Source organism: Bos grunniens, chromosome 18 (assembly GCF_055505025.1).
Source record: "Bos grunniens cultivar Pamir isolate PY7600 chromosome 18, Bosgru_T2T1.0, whole genome shotgun sequence".
In the NCBI taxonomy this organism is placed as follows: Eukaryota; Metazoa; Chordata; class Mammalia; order Artiodactyla; family Bovidae; genus Bos; species Bos grunniens.
This window is the reverse complement of record NC_141182.1, coordinates 55,971,384-55,987,130: the sequence shown is the minus strand read 5'-3', so window position 1 is coordinate 55,987,130 and position 15,747 is coordinate 55,971,384. Positions and strand designations below refer to the sequence as shown.

The window sequence follows — 15,747 nt, the reverse complement described above, 5'->3', positions numbered from 1 at the left end:
ATTTCAGTTTTATCTGATTCCAGAGTCAAAAATAACTACCTCACCACAGAATATGCTAGATGCAATTGGGGTGGGAACCTGGGGCTCAGAACGCATTAAAAATTCACACTATGCCTCTTGGGAGTTTTTTATCTAGGTGAGTGCTTTCCCTGTAAAACTCTTCTGACACCAAAATGACCCTCCTCACACACATCCCCACAGAGCCCTGGGGATCCACCTTAGCACTTATTTATCCCACTACCCCATCTTACTGACTCCAGGTTCTACTGGCTCTTCAAGGCCCAACTCAAATACCACCTCCCAATTGAATTTTTCTCGCCTTTCTGACAGCAGTTCCTCTCCCCATGTTTTTGTCTTGAATTTTACTTAAAATGTGTCCAAACAGCCCTGGTAGGAACTGCTTTTATCTCTGAAGCCTAAGCTAGTCTTGGCTGAATGAATAATGAGCTCCAACATCAGCCTCTACCATGTGGCCACTGCGCTCCCTGTCTTGGTTTTCATCATTCATTCCTCTAGTGAAATATCAGAAGTCCCTCACTGTGAGACGGCACTCTGGTTCATCTCTGATGCCACCACACCTCAGGGCTTAAAACATATCGGAGGCATGTAGGAAAGGCAGAAAGGGTGAGTGGGTGGATAGACGGAAGAATGGATGGATAAGATGGATGGATGAAAGAATGAATGGATGAAAAGATGGATAGATGACAGATGGATGGATGGATGGATGAAAAGATGGATAGATGAAAAGATGAATGGATGGGTAGATGAATGGATGGATGGATGGATGAAAGGATGGATAGATGAAAGATGGATGGATGGATGAAAAGATGGATGGGTAAATGAAAGACAAACGGATGGAAGAATGACGAGTGGGTGGAATTGTTAACAGAGGGGTGAATAGATTGGTAGAAGGATGGGTGAATGGCAAGATGGATGAATGGTTGAACAGCTGAAGGAATGGAAGGATGAAGGGAATAATGGGTAGATAGATCAGTGTACATGTGGCTGGCTAGATGGATGAAAGGATGGGTGGATGGATGCAACAGAAAGAAAGCAATGTTGGAACATACTGAAAGTATCTTGGGACAACTGTTCAATAGCACCATGCAAAGCCCCAAAAGGCACTGACAAAAGGAAAGAGATAAAAAGAGGCACAACTTAGATTAGAGAGGATGGGTAAAGTGCCGAAGACAGGAGAGGTGTCCAAAGTGGAACTGACAGAAGCAGAGGTTGGGGGATTCCAAGTCTTACCCTTGACAAGGGCCCTTAAGACGATGGTCTCAAATTCCTCAGGGCCGTCATCAGTTGAATAGACCGTCAGCAGCTCCTTCCGAGTCATGATCCTCTCCACCTGCAGAATACCAAATTCTGCCACCCCCACCCAACCCCCTGGTCCTGTCCACAGAGATAAAGGAGAACATTCCCCTGAAGGACCCCATAGTCTAGGTGCCCAGCACCCTTTACTCCCAGAACCTAGGGGTGTCAAGGCCCCCAGGCCTCTTCTCCCTCAGACCCAGGAGTCCAGGTTCCCAGGCTTTCCTCATATCCATGAGGCTGGGCCCCCATTCCCCTTCCCTTGGATTCGGGACTCCAAATCTTCAGCATCCTCACATCTCAAGACCCAGGAATCCAAGCCCCCAGCTCTCTCCCATCTCAGGTTCCACAGTTGGGCCCTCAGTGTCCTACCTGGGCCTGCAGGACCTCAGGGTCCCCTTTGGGGAAGAAACGCTTAATCAGATCTCGGGGTTCACGTCGCCTGCCCCCGCCACTCCCTGGAGCCAGGGTGTCCTCCAGGATCTCTGCCAGGCAGTCCGCAGCTCCCCCAGATCCAGCCACCAGGAGGCAGGGGAGCTGAGCCTGGGTGGCATCCTCTATCTGCTACAGAATAAAAGGGGCAGGCAGGTTAGGGAAGGAAAGCATTCACCCTTCCTGGAGCCTAGATTCCCAGCCCTCTTCTCCTCCAGGACTTGGGACCCAGGAGTACAGCCCCCAGGCCCCCTGGGCTCCTGTACCTTCAACATCTTCTCATCACCATCAATCAGAAGGAGGAGGACAGGGATGTCAATGCCAGTCCCTGCAGGGAGAACAGAGCAGAAGGCTTGGGCAGTTCCCATCAGCCTCTGCTGGGGATGGCAGTCACATTTCCCAGGAGTCCCTGGGGCAAACGCTGGCTTCTGCCTAAAATCCTCAGTCCTGAGGCTCATGGGAACTGTCATGCCTTTGAGGGTGTTGGGAGGAGCCGGATCTCAAAGACAGTAGTGTTCAACTTCTCAAGGAAGGACAGAGCTGGGAACCTGGACTCCTGGGTTCCTGAATGAGGCATGAGTCAATCCTGTGACTGATTAACTGACCTGGAGCCAGGAGAGGATGAAAGTTCAAACAGAAAATGAAGGAAATAAGGAATAGGAAGGACTATCCAAATACAATAAAGATATGTATTAAAGCCCAATGGCAAACTCATAAAAGTTTTCTATTAACTCTATTCCCATTAAAATAAGAAATGACAACATTACTACTAATCACACTTATCTGGGTGTCTTGAGCTAATGCAATAATGCAAGAAAATGAAATAACTAGAGTGAAACTTGTATTTTTTTTTTGAAGCTGGAAGAGACAAAGGTATTTATTTGAAGAAAAGATGATCTACATTCTCAGAAAATTGGAGAGACTCCACTCAAAATATCTAAATACTAATAAGATAATTTGGCTAAGTGGGTTAATACAAGAAAAATATACAAAAATCAAAACCTTTTTTCCAGCTAGTAAGAATATGTATCTTATCCACATTTCCACAAAAATGATAAAATACCCAGGGATTAATTTGTATAGAAAGTTATGATATTTTTATAAGATTGATAAAACCTTATTTAAAGACAAGGTATGACTAAATGGAAAAGTAAATACTATGCTAACCTGTCACAATGTAACACAAATTCAATGCAGTCTGGGGAAAGAGGGAAGTCGAAGAAGGTTGGCAGTGTTTTTCCTTTGTTCTTTTTTAATGCAACAAAATAATTTTAAAATTCATACGAAAGAATAAATATTGAAGAGTTAAGAAATTGTTGAAAAAGGACAGTGAGGAGGAACTTTCTCTGATATATATATTTAAACATCTTTAAACTGCTGTAAACAAAATATATTTTTGGCACAGGAATAAATATATAGAGAAGTAGAAGAGGAAAAGGTTTAGAAATAGTTCAGTGTATAAAGGAACTGAATATATAACTGAAGTGGCATTTCAATTTAGCTGCGAAAAGATAGTTTATTTATTAAATGGTCATGAAGAAAATACAGCTTCCCATTTAGAAGAAAGAAATGTAGACTCTACCTCAAAATATGTAAAAATCATTTCCAGATGGATTGAGGTTTAAATATAAAAGTATAAGATATTAGAAAAGAAGACTTAGAATGTTTGTATAGCATTGGAGTGGAATGGACTTTTCTAAAAAGACCAAGAGAAACCAAGGGGTTATAAAAGGAACAACAAATATATCGAACCACGTTAATATGATCAAATTTTTATGGAAGTAGACACCAGAATTAAAGTATCTTTTAAAAATTTTACAATACATCTAACAGTTAAAGCTTTCCTATCAATAGGATACAAAGAATTCTTATAAAAAGATTTTTAAAAGAATCCAATTCAAAAAGGGCAAACAATATGAATAGACATTTCATATTTAGTTCATATTGAATAGAAATCTGATCAGCCAACAAAATGTGTTTTTATCTTTTACTAATGGTTAGATAAATTAAAACATCAAATTAAAAGTGCGAAATCAGGACTTCTCTGGTGGTCCAGTGGTTAAGAATCTGCTTGCCAATGCAGGGGACACGGGTTCAATCCCTGGTCTAGGAAGATTCCACATGCTGCTGGCAACTAAGTCCGTGTGCGACAACTACTGAGCCTGAGTTCTAGAGCCCAGCTTCTCAACAGGAGAAAACACTGCAGTGAGAAGCCTATGTATGCATCACGACTGGAGCGTAGACCCCACTCGCAGCAACCAGAGAAAGCCCAAGCGCAGCAATGAAGACCCAGCACAGCCAAAGTTAAAAAAAATTTTTTAAGTGATACATCACTTTCTACCCATCAAGTTGGCAAATAAAAGAAAAATTAAAGCAAGATTATCCAGAGTTGGTTAAGACTGAATGGAAAAGAAAACTCACACATTGTTGATGAGAGAGTGAATGAAAACCGCTACACATTTTGAGAAAGTTACCTAGTACTATTAGTACGCACAGCAATCTCAGTTTCAAGATCTACTGTATAGAATTTTAAACACCTGGATGTTGGAAGTTCCCTGGCGGTCCAGTGATTAGTCCTGAGTTGCCTCCCTGGTTGGGGAACTAAGATCCCACAAGTGGTGGAGCACAGCCAGGAAAAATAAATTTTTAATTAAACAAAATTAAAATGAAACACTGGGATGTAATTATGGACATTTATACAAAGGTATTTTTTCAGCATTGTTTGTAGTGCCAAACACTGATAGCAGTTTAAGTATCCACCAATTGAGAAAAATTTAAATAAGAGATGGAACAAACATTATAAAGGAATATCATGCAACCATTAGAAGGGGATGCAAGATAAAGAAGTTTGGACCTAAAAGGATGGTTATAAGAAAGTGATACATATATGTATAGTATAAAAGAAAGAAAGACCAGAGAGGTGGAAATATAATCGCATAGGATTTTATAAACACAGAGAAAAGTATAAAAGGATAAACCCCAAACCATATAACACTGATTACCCCAATAGACGGGGCTGGAGCTGGGAAGGGAATTTTCTAACTTCTTTTTTCTTCTTCTTCTTTGACCTGTGGGTTATTTACAAACTACAACTCATGCAATGATAAGAATTTCCTTACATACTTTCGCATGGTTTGATTAGCTCCAATAAACACATATTAAAGTTGCCACATATTAAACACATATTAATTTTTAAAATTTAATTAAAATATTAAATTAATATTAAAATATTGAGTGAAAGGAGGCAATTTCAAAAGGTCATATATTATATTCCATGTATTTATCTTCTGGAAGAGAGAGGCCTCATGTGATAGTAAACAGGTTAGTAAACAGGGCTGGGTGCCAAAGGAGTGCCTTGATGGGAACAGAACTGGTCTGTGTCCTGATTGTGGAAATGGCCACATGAATCTCTGTACATATGCCTAAACTCACAGAATTATACACCCCAAAAAGTCAGTTTACACCCCAAAAAGATAATTTAAAAAATAAGATTAAGGGAAACCTCCTACGTTGTTGGTGTGAATGTAAATTGGTGTAGCCACTATGGAGAACAGTAAGGAGGTCCCTTAAAAAACCGAAAATAGAGCTACCGTATGATCCAACAATCCCACTCCTGGGCATATATTTGGAGAAAACCATGATGCGAAAAGATACATGTTCCCCAACGTTCACTGAGCACTATTTACAATAGCCAAGACATGGAAACATCCTAAATGTTTATCGATGGAGAACTGATAAAGAAGATGTGGTGTGTATATGTTTATATATGTGTATGTATATATATGGGCTTCCCTGGTGGCTCAGTGGCAAGACTGCACCTGCAGTGCAGGAGACCAGGGTTCGACCCTGGGTTGGGACAATCCCCTGGGGAGGGCATGGCAACCCACTCCAGTATTCTTGCCTGGAGAATTCCATGGACAGAGGAGCCTGGCAGGCTACAGTCAATGGGCTTGCAAAGAATTGGACACGACTGAGCGACTAAGTCAGTCCACTCCAGTGTTCTTGCCTGGAGAATCCCATGGACAGAGGAGCCTGGTGGGCTGCCATCTATGGGGTCGCACAGAGTCGGACACGACTGAAGCGACTTAGCGGCAGCGGCGGCGGAGCGACTAAGTACAGCACGTATGTATAAATATATGTGCATATGTATATAAGATGTGATGTGTGTATATATATAATTATAATTATATATATATTATATATAATGGAACACTACTCAGCCATAAAAAAGAATGAAATAATGTCATTTGCAGCAACATGGACGGACCTAGAGATTGTCATCCTGAGTGAAGTCAGACAGAAAAAGACAAATATCATATGATAATTGCTTATATGTGGAATTTTAAAAAATGGTACAAATGAAACTATTTACAAAACAGAGTCACAGATGTAGAAAACAAACTTATGGTTACCAAGGGGGAAAGCAGGGCAGGAGGGATAAGTTGGGAGACTGGAATTGACATATCACGCTAGGTACAAAAAGTGCAAGTGTTAGTCGCTCAGCATGTCCGACTCTTTGAGACCCCATAGACTGTAGCCTGCCAGGCTTCTCTGTCTATGGGATTGTCCAGGCAGAATACTGGAATAGGTAGCCATTCCTTTCTGCAGGGGGCTCTTCCTAACCCAGGGATCGAACCCAGGTCTCCTGCATTGCAGGCAGATTCCTTGCCATCTGAGGCACCAGCAAAGGCTGTTATGTATAAAGCCACTATGTATAAAATAGATAACTAATAAGAATTCTACTCAACACTCTGTAATGACCCCTATAGGAAAAGAATCTTAAAAATCATGGATATCTGAGTCACTTTGCTGTACAGCAGAAAGTAACACCACATCGTAAATCAGCTATATTCCAATAAAAATTAATTATATAAAAAAAATCCCTACATGTGTGAGTCAGACTCTGGAACCACTGGGCCCGATAAACTAGTGTGTATGCCCTATACTTTGACTCTGATCAAGGAATAGTGGCTGGAAGGAACTTTGAGTTGTCTCTTCTGAGAGGGTGTGTTCTATGAGTGGGAAGAAAAATAAAGTGGTTCGTTAGCCAAAAATAAAATAAAATGATAAAAATAAGACTAAAATTGCCCCAAAACTAATTAAATGTCAAGAATTAGGTGGACACCTTTTAAAATATAAGAAACGTTTATAAAGAAGCAGCTTTCTGTTCAGATGATTTTCTACACTGGACATTTGTTTCTGTTTTAGTGATTATGCTCTTGTCTGTATCAGTTCATTGCTTCTACTTCCTCTAGATTTGTCTTGCTCTTCTGTTTCTTCTGTTTGGATCTTCCCTGGTGGCTCAGACAGTAAAGTGTCTGCCTACAATGCCTAGCATGTGGGAGACCCGAGTTCAATCCCTGGGTCGGGAAGATCTCCTGGAGAAGGAAATGGCAACCCACTCCAGTATTCTTGCCTGGAAAATCCCATGGATGGTGGAACTTGGTAGGCTACAGTCCACGGGGTCGCAAAGAGTCGGACACGCCTGAGTGACTTCACTTCTGTTTCTAGGATTTTTTTAAATTGGAGACAAATCATTGATTTTCAACCTTCTTTTTCTTTTCTTTATTATATACGCATTTAAGTCTACAGATTTCCTAAGCACAGCACAATGCTGTGCTGTGCTTAGTCGCTCAGCCATGTCCAACTCTTTGTGACCCCGTGGACTGTTAGCCCACCAGGCTCCTCTGTCCATGGGATTCTCCAGGCAAGAATACTGGAGTGGGTTGCCATTCCCTCCTCCAGGGGATCTTCCCAACCCAGGGATTGAACCCAGGTCTCCCACGTTGCAGGAGGACTCTACGGTCTGAGCCACCAGGGAAGCCCAAGAATACTGGTGTGGGTAGCCTATCCCTTCTCCAGGGGATCTTCCCGACCCAGGAATCGAATCTGGGTCTCCTGCATTTACCAGCTGAGCTACCAGGGAAGCCCGAGCATTAGCTGCCCCCGCAAACATGTTGGTATGTCATGACATAACCATCACTCAGTTCAAAATATTACCTAGCTTCTTTTTTTTCCTTCTTTGATCCATGGGTTAATTACAAACTACAATTCATGCAATGATATGGATGAATCTCACAGAAGTAACGTTGACTATGAGAAGCGAGAATTTAAGACGTGAGGATGGTATGATTCTAGTCATATGAAACAGGTTCAGAACTACCTGACGCTGTGACAAACACGATGAGGTGGCCTTTGGGTGTGGTTAGGAGAAGGCTTCTGAGGGCTGGTATTATTCTGTTTCTTGATTTGGGTCCTGGTTGCCTAAGTGGGTTCAGTTTGTTAAAAACTCATCAAGCTGTCCACCTTTGTGCATTGCAGATTTCAAGATAAAGGATTTTTTTAAGCACAGCAAGTGATGGGAGAAGGCCCTTGACCATAGGAAACTCCCCCTGGCTGCAGTCCCCAGATTCCAACCAGAGGGGACCACTGGGATCCTGAGCAGTGAATCCCCAGTGGAGGAAGCCACTCACCTCCCACGCCCGTCTTCTGTTGGGCCAGGTAGGACTCGAAGCCCAAGCGGAAGCGGTTCTCGCCGCCCAGGCGGCCGTGTGTGCCATCATCCACCAGGAAGAAGGCCGAGTAGTTGTAGTCAAGAGGGAACTGGACCCCATCCTCTGGGTCTCCGCGCCACCGGTACCTTGCGGGGAACGAGCCCTGGTGGGGACAAGTTGCCAGACCAGGGGGTCTCTCCATCAGGGCCAAGGGCACAGACACTCGGCGCTCATCCCTCCCCTAGCCCTAAGTCCCAGCCCCCTCCCCACTCAGACCGGGGGCTCCAGGCCCCCAGCCCCCCCTTCCAAGACCCCGAATCCCACCTTGGGGTTGGTGAGAGTGTCTCTATTCCGCACCACGCCCCAGGGGGCCACGCCCATGGCCACCACTTTGCTGCCCCCAGTGCTGGCCGTCTGGTGGTCCCGCACAGCCGCACCGACGTGCCGGCCGATGCCTTTGTGCAGCCCTCCAGTGACAATCCAGGCCCCTACACAGGGACACAGAGAGTAGTGGTGAGGTCCAGAGACAACGCAGAGACACAGAAAGAGACCAGAGAGAGAGACAAAAGCCACACAGAGACGGCAGGGGAGAAGACAGGCATTCCAGGGAAGTGGGGGGAGATGGGGGGGCCAGGAGGCACAACCCCACCCCGCCTGTCACCTGTGCTCTGGGCAGCCCGCACCAGCCCGCGTCGCAGCAGGTCCTGCAGCCAGGTCTGGAGGATGGGGCCCCCTGACCCCCCCAGCACTGACACCACCAGGTTCGGGGCCCGGAAGCCCCACACTTTGGTGACCAGAGTATAAACCGTAGCTGGATCCGTGCGGTCCGAGAGCCGGAGGAACTGTGGACACACGAGAGGAAGGGACACGGGGAGAGGGGACAGAGAGAGAGGGACAGAGATGCAGAGAGAGGAGCACAGAGATGGGGGGACAGAGACCCAGAGAGAGGAGGACAGACTTACAAAAGAGAGGGGGTGGAGGGGACAGAGACCCAGGAGAGATGAAGACAAGGATGGGCAAGTGGGGAGACACAGAGTTCAGCTGGGATGCTGAGGCACGCAGTCCCACTGGCCAACCCCAGCCTTGTCCAGACATGCTGGCCTCACATTGCTGATCTTGCGGCCGGCGCCCAGGAAGTCCAGGTCCCCGAAGGCATCTGTGGGCTTCTCCGTGGTGTGCAAGTCACTGTCCCATACGGTCACCACGGCTGCCCCGAATGCATCCTCCACAGCCACGGATGGGTGGGCACCCCGAGGATGCCCACACTGGCACAAGCTCCCCCTGGGGGCGGGAGGAGAAGAAGATGAACCCCAGGAGTGTCCGCACCGACCCCAAGCATCCTGCAGAAACATCCCTGTCTCTGTGTGTCCCCCCAGAGGCACTCACAGTCCATGCTGACCCTGGCACTGCCCTTCCTTGGTAGGGAGAGACTGGGGCAGAACAAGCACAGTCACCTCGCCCAGCAGCTGGAAGCCACAGTGGCTCAAGCAAGCCTGGGCAGGGAGGTCTATGTACAGGGCCCCACACTCACTGTTGCCTTCAGGGCCTGAAGTGGGAAAGTTCCGGGGTGAACTTGCTGCCCCCGGTCCAGACAGATGATATTCGCATGAAAAGGGAAATCAAGAGAGTGATTCAGAGAGCATGCATGTTCTAGAGGCCAAGGAGGCTGTGCAACTTTGAGCAAGTAGCTTCACCTCTCTGAGCCTCAATTTCCCCCTCAAATGAAAAGACAATAATAGCACAGCCTACTTCAGAGAACTGTGAGGAGCCAATGAAATAACGTTTCTTCAGACGGGGGCTGCATACCAGATCCAGTCTCCGTGAACTCCGCACAGAGCTTTAAATAACCTTGAATAGCACAGTGAGAAAGTCATTCCTTTTTGAGCTCTCCTGATTACGGTCAAGCAGAGAGCTCTGCTCAGCTGAGTGCTAGAATATTTGTCATGCCTAACTCTTTACTATTTTTTTTTTTTAATAACAGAGACAAGTTAGCCTTGGGCTCAGAAAAAGGCTGGCAACAGCATCCATTTAGAAGGTAAATACTTCGGCTTAGTTTTTATTGTAATTGTCTTTTATGGCTTGTTTCTTTCTCTTTGTGGCAAATGGAACGGATTTTCCATTTATGGTGATCATATATGAGACATTTTCCCCCTAAATAAATATATAATTATCCCTAGTGACTTAATGGGATTGGCACCTGAGTTTTAAAAGAGCAAGCACCGAGGGTTGAGAGATGAGGGATTGGTTTGGAAAGGTATCTAAATTTCTTTGGTCCCTGATGCCAGAAGGGATTCAGATATCAGGGGAGACCAGCATTTATGTAAACAGTGAGTGAGTGATAGTCGCTCAGTCATGCCCGACTCTTTGCGACCCCATGGACTGTAGCCTGCCAGGTTTCTCTGTCTACGGAATTCTCCAGGCAAGAATACTGGAATGTAAACAGAGTAAGCTACAACTTAAACAGACTAATTTTCTAGAAGGAACAGCACGAGTGGTCCATGGATTTAGCAAAAGTTGTAAAGCCAACAGGGGCTTCCCAGGTGGCGCTCATGGTAAAGAACCTGCTAGCCAAGGCAGGAGACAAAAGTTAAGAGACTAGGGTTCAATCCCTGGGTCGGGAAGATCCCCTGAAGGAGAGCATGGCAACCTGCTCCAGTATACTTTCCTGGAGAACCCCATGGACAGAGGGACCTAGCGGGCTACAGTCCATAGGGCCGCAGAGAGTCAGACGCGATTGAAGCCACTTAGCACACACGCGCACACGCAAAGACAACAAAAATAATCAAGCCATCACGCTGAATATACCAGCTCCTGGCAGAGTGAGGACTATGGGACACACACCTCCTCCTTTCTGAGTCAACCGTCAGGGTCCTGGCATGCCTCAGTTTACCCACCTGATCCTTTCACCCATCTCAACCCAGTCCCTGGGCGCCCCCCTCCCTCGTTCCTGTCCATCTACTTCCCATGAGCCCTTCCTGGCAAAATTTCTTCAAGGAATGTTCTAGAACCTGAACTCTCCAGTACGATAGCCTCTAGCCACACAGCGCTCCTTGTAGTCAAATAAAATTAAATACAATTAAAAATTCAGTTCCACAGTCGCTCTGGCCACATTTCAAGTGACTAGGAGCCACACGTGTGTGGCCAGTGGGTGCCATATTGGATGTGACTATAGAACATTTTCATCATTCCAGAAAACTCTAGTGGACAGCACTGGCAGACACCCCATCTGCCTATCTCATCTCCTACCCACCCCTTTCTCTGCGTGGCCACAGAAACCAAAACTGTACCCGAAAAAATCAGCGGTCACCTGCACGAAAAAATCAGCGGTTACCTGCATGTCCCCAAATACAATGGTTTCTATTCAGGTTTTATCTGACTCTGACAAAACAGCACCAGTCATGGCTAAAAGGCTCTGATTCTAGAAAACTTTTTCCTTGGCAGAGCACACCCGTTCCCCTGGCTGCCCTGTCCAGCCTCATCTGCGGCTTTCTCTTCCTCTGTGCCTCCCTCGAGTCCAGGTGTTCCCCAGAGCCAGGGCCACGTGCCTTCCCGACATGGGTCTCAAGCTCAGTGTCCCCGAGGGCCAGGCAGGTGAAAGAAAGAAGCATCAGGGGGAAGATTATAAGTGGGTGTGGTGGACACCGTCCTGACTTGAGGTAGCATGTCTGTCTTGAAGCATTCAGAAACACGTTTTTAAGGAACCCTCTTCCATGGCAGTGGGTGGGAGGTGGAGGGGTGGAAGGACGGGCCATAGAATTACCCATTCGCAACATCCTCCGATTTTATGCTTTCTTCCCACGCCCATCCTACTTCCACAGTTTCCAATACCATCTACAGCTGCTGCTGCTGCATCACTTCAGTCGTGTCTGACTCTGTGCGACCCCATAGATGGCAGCCCACCAGGCTCCCCCGTCCCGGGGATTCTCCAGGCAAAAACACTGGAGTGGGTTGCCATTTCCTTCTCCAGTGTATGAAAGTGAAAAACGAAAGTGAAGTTGCTCAGTCGTGTCTGACTCTTCGTGACCCCATGGACTGCAGCCTACCAGGCTCCTCTGTCCATGGGATTTTCCAGGCAAGACTACTGGAGTGGGGTCCCATCGCCTTCTCCTACCATCTACAGTTAGGACTTCTCAAATCCTTCTCAAATCTAGGATGGAAGTCGCAGACCTTTCCTGAGTCCCTGACCCAGGTCTGCCGTGCCCTTGGTTCTCATGCTCCTGGGTTCCCATCTCTGGGGCTCCCAAGCCCCAGACCAGATGTCTAGGCCCATCCTCCCCTTACCCCTCATTCCACAAATCCATCGGCCCCCAGGCTCTTGCCCCGTGACTCTTTGCCCTGACCCCTCCCCTCTGTGTCCCCACAGCCCTGGCTGCCTCAGGCCTCTTCTCCTCCCACTTGACCCTTGCCCGACATGGGTCTCAAGCTCAGTGTCCCCGAGGGCCAGGCAGGCGAAAGAAAGAAGCATCAGGGGGAAGATTATAAGTGGGTGTGGTGGACACCGTCCTGACTTGAGGTAGCATGTCTGTCTTGAAGCATTCAGAGACACGTTTTTAAGGAACCCTCTTCCATGGCAGTGGGTGGGAGGTGGAGGGGTGGAGAGATGGCCATAGAATTACCCATTCGCAACATCCTCCGATTTTATGCTTTCTTCCCACGCCATCCTACTCCCACAGTTTCCATTACCATCTACAGCTAGGACTTCTCAAATCCCTCTCAAATCTGGGATGGAAGTTGCAGACCTTTCCTGAGTCCCTGACCCAGGTCTGCCATGCCCTTGGTTCTCATGCTCCTGGGTTCCCATCTCTGGGGCTCCCAAGCCCCAGACTAGATGTCTGGATCCATCCTCCCCTCGCCCCTCATTCCACAAATCCATCGGCCCCCAGGTTCCTGCCCCCCGAATCTTTGCCCTGACCCCTCCCCTCTGTGTCCCCACAGCCCAGCCTGCCTCAGGCCTCTTCTCCTCCCACTTGGCCCTTGCCCAGCCTTTTCCCCGGCTTCCTGAACTCCCATCCATCTTCACGTGGCCCCCAGGGAGTTCCACACCCAGAGCTGACCCTGCCCCTCCCAGGGCTCCCTGGAACACCCAGACCCGGTCCCCAACCCCTCAGGGTGGCATTTGAGGCCCTGTAACTTCTGGTCCCACCCTCTTCCTTGGTTTCCTCTCTCCGATGGCCCTGGCACCCTGAACTCTGCCCTCTCTTCAATTCGCAATGTCAACAGGGGGCGATTTATACATGCTGTTCCCACTCCTGGAATCCAGCCCACCTTCAGCTGTCAAACTCCAACTCTGTCACCTTCAAATGTCCCCTCACTGGCCCCTCTTCCTGTGTCCCCTCCCAGCCTTAACCAGATGCTCCCCCGGGGGCCAGCGGCGTGTCCTCTGCAGCTCTCACTTCCTTGCCTTAGAATTATCTTCTTCCCACCAGACCAGAGGTTTCTAAACTTCCTTGACCACCCTTCCCCTCAGTAAAAGTTTCTGAGCACTCACCCCCAAATAGTATTTATATTTACGCATCATTCAAGCCATCCTGCACTAATAGAATATATTCATAATAGAACACACCCTAAATTAGGAACACTGACATTTCCCATACCCCAAGGGTGGTCTTAAGGACACCAGAAAGCCAGAGCCTCCTTGAGAGACCATCACTGAAGGCCAGGAGCTCCTAAGAGCCGCCACTCTTCACCCCGGCTTACCCAGCGCAAGCACAGGGTCTACGCACACGAGTTAGTAACTGTGACCTTCCAGTGGGAGTCAGACATATTTGCCAGGGCTTACTAAGCACTGGGTGCCATTTCAGAAATACCGCAAGCATTAACTTGTTTAATTCTCACAATAGCTTCAGGAACTAGAGCCTGTTTTTATGCCCAGATGATAGATGAGTACAATGCCCAGAAAGGTAAAATGATTTGCCGGAAGCCACCTAGCGCCTCAGTTGAAATTTGTATCTCCGTTCAAATGTGAACCATGGCAAGGGCCTGTACTCTTGCAAACAGTGCTCCCCCTTGGAAGTGCTGAGTGAGAGTTTCTTGGAGGAATGAAGGAAGGGATGAATGAATGAGACAGAGACAGCCAAGAAAGAAAGACAAGAGAAAGTGACACCAGAAGGCAGACACCCAGAAGGGAAACTGGGAAGGAAAGAAACAGAAACCTGCCCTGGGGCTTTAACACTGATCCTGAGCGCGAGGCCGGTAAGTTGCAAGTGTTTGCAGACTGACCCAAGGCCTCCCCGATATACAGGGCCACCGGGGAACGCCCTTGGGAGTGTCTGCAGTGACAGGACCCGGGACCGAAAGGACCCGAAGGGCGCGGTTTGCGGTGTGCGGGGCTCAGCGGGCCCGGGACGCTCGAGGGTCTGTCCCCTGGGCGAGCTCCTCACCCCGAATCTGTGGGGTCAGCGACGAAAGTCGTGCACGTCTTCTTCTTGAAGATCTTGGGAATCCAGCTCTGGGGGGACAGGAACAAGGGATGAGGGGATCCAGCTCAGTCCTGCGGACACGGAGTGACCCGCCCGCGCCCTAGCGGGAGATCCGGGAGTCCGCGACCCCCAGCATCATCCTCTCCCGGACTCCAGTGATTCGACCCCCACCCCCAGCCTCCCCGCTTCTATCCGTCCCCAGGGACCCAGGAGTCCCTGCCTCCAGCAACCCCCCCTCCTTTGTCTGACCGGAGAATCTAGGTCTCAAGCGCCCTCCTCCCCGCGAGCAAGGAGGCCCGGCCCAGGCTCCCTGTTCCCTCAGACCCGGGTCCGGCGCTGTACCTGCTCCTTCTCCGCACCCACCATGCTGCCACGGCCACAGCCACCTATCTGGCAGCCCGCACCCCCTCCACCAACCCGGGGCTGCAGACGCGCCCGGGACAGACCGGATCCGCCGCCTCCCCGCCCAGCCCGGGGCGGGACCAGGTCTGCGGGGCGGGGAGCACAGGGGATGCGTAGAGCGGGAGGCGGGGCCGAGGCTGGAACAGGACTCGGGGCAAGGGGTCAGGGACCAGAGAGAGGGGGACGGGGACCCAGGGAGAGGGGGACGGGGACCCAGGGAGAGGGGGTCAGGGACCAGAGAGAGGGGGACGGGGACCCAGGGAGAGGGGGACGGGGACCAGAGAGAGGGGGTCAGGGACCAGAGAGAGGGGGACGGGGACCAGAGAGAGGGGGACAGAGGTCAGAGAGAGGGGGACGGGGACACAGAGAGGAAATGCCAGCGATGAGGGAGGGGTCCACTGACTACACTGACGAAGTGTTGGGGGGAAACAAAGACTTAGGTGGGGGCAGAGAGTTGGATGGGTGGAGGGCTACACTGACCCAAGACAGTGAGAAAGGCTTGGCTAGGTGGATAGTGTGCACACAGACACACTCAAGAGTGAGAAGAAGGGGACAGAATTCTCAGGACGGGGGACAGGGGTCCTGAGAGAGCAGGTGAAGAAGGCTGGGACCCCAAAGAGCTGGAGCGGCAGTGCTGGGATGAGCAGTGGGAGGTGTGGGTAGGCAGACGGGCAGGGCCGCATGTC

At 48.8% G+C, this 15,747-nt stretch overlaps 1 protein-coding gene across 14 annotated transcripts in view; it reads right to left on the bottom strand.

Moving 5' to 3' along the window:
• The window catches only part of TRPM4 (transient receptor potential cation channel subfamily M member 4), a 42,928-nt gene extending 27,855 nt beyond the window's left edge, over positions 1-15,073 (bottom strand). For 6 of the 14 annotated variants that reach the window (XR_015146257.1, XR_015146258.1, XM_086353526.1 and 3 more), the window contains exons 1-9: positions 15,002-15,073; positions 14,621-14,688; positions 9,347-9,521; positions 8,902-9,082; positions 8,565-8,728; positions 8,220-8,403; positions 2,013-2,074; positions 1,687-1,878; positions 1,252-1,351 (exon numbers count right to left, since the gene is read on the bottom strand). Coding sequence is in view for 9 of the 14 variants with exons in the window: in XM_086353526.1 (XP_086209652.1) it covers positions 1,252-1,351; positions 1,687-1,878; positions 2,013-2,074; positions 8,220-8,403; positions 8,565-8,728; positions 8,902-9,082; positions 9,347-9,521; positions 14,621-14,688; positions 15,002-15,025 (1,150 nt within the window). In the remaining 5 variants the exon portion in view is untranslated. Of the gene's footprint in view, positions 1-1,251; positions 1,352-1,686; positions 1,879-2,012; positions 2,075-8,219; positions 8,404-8,564; positions 8,729-8,901; positions 9,083-9,346; positions 9,522-9,771; positions 9,817-14,620; positions 14,689-15,001 lie in introns of those variants that run through there. The other 8 variants (XR_015146260.1, XM_086353527.1, XM_086353535.1 and 5 more) reach the window with 5 other exon arrangements.
• Between the last annotated feature and the right edge of the window lie 674 nt (positions 15,074-15,747).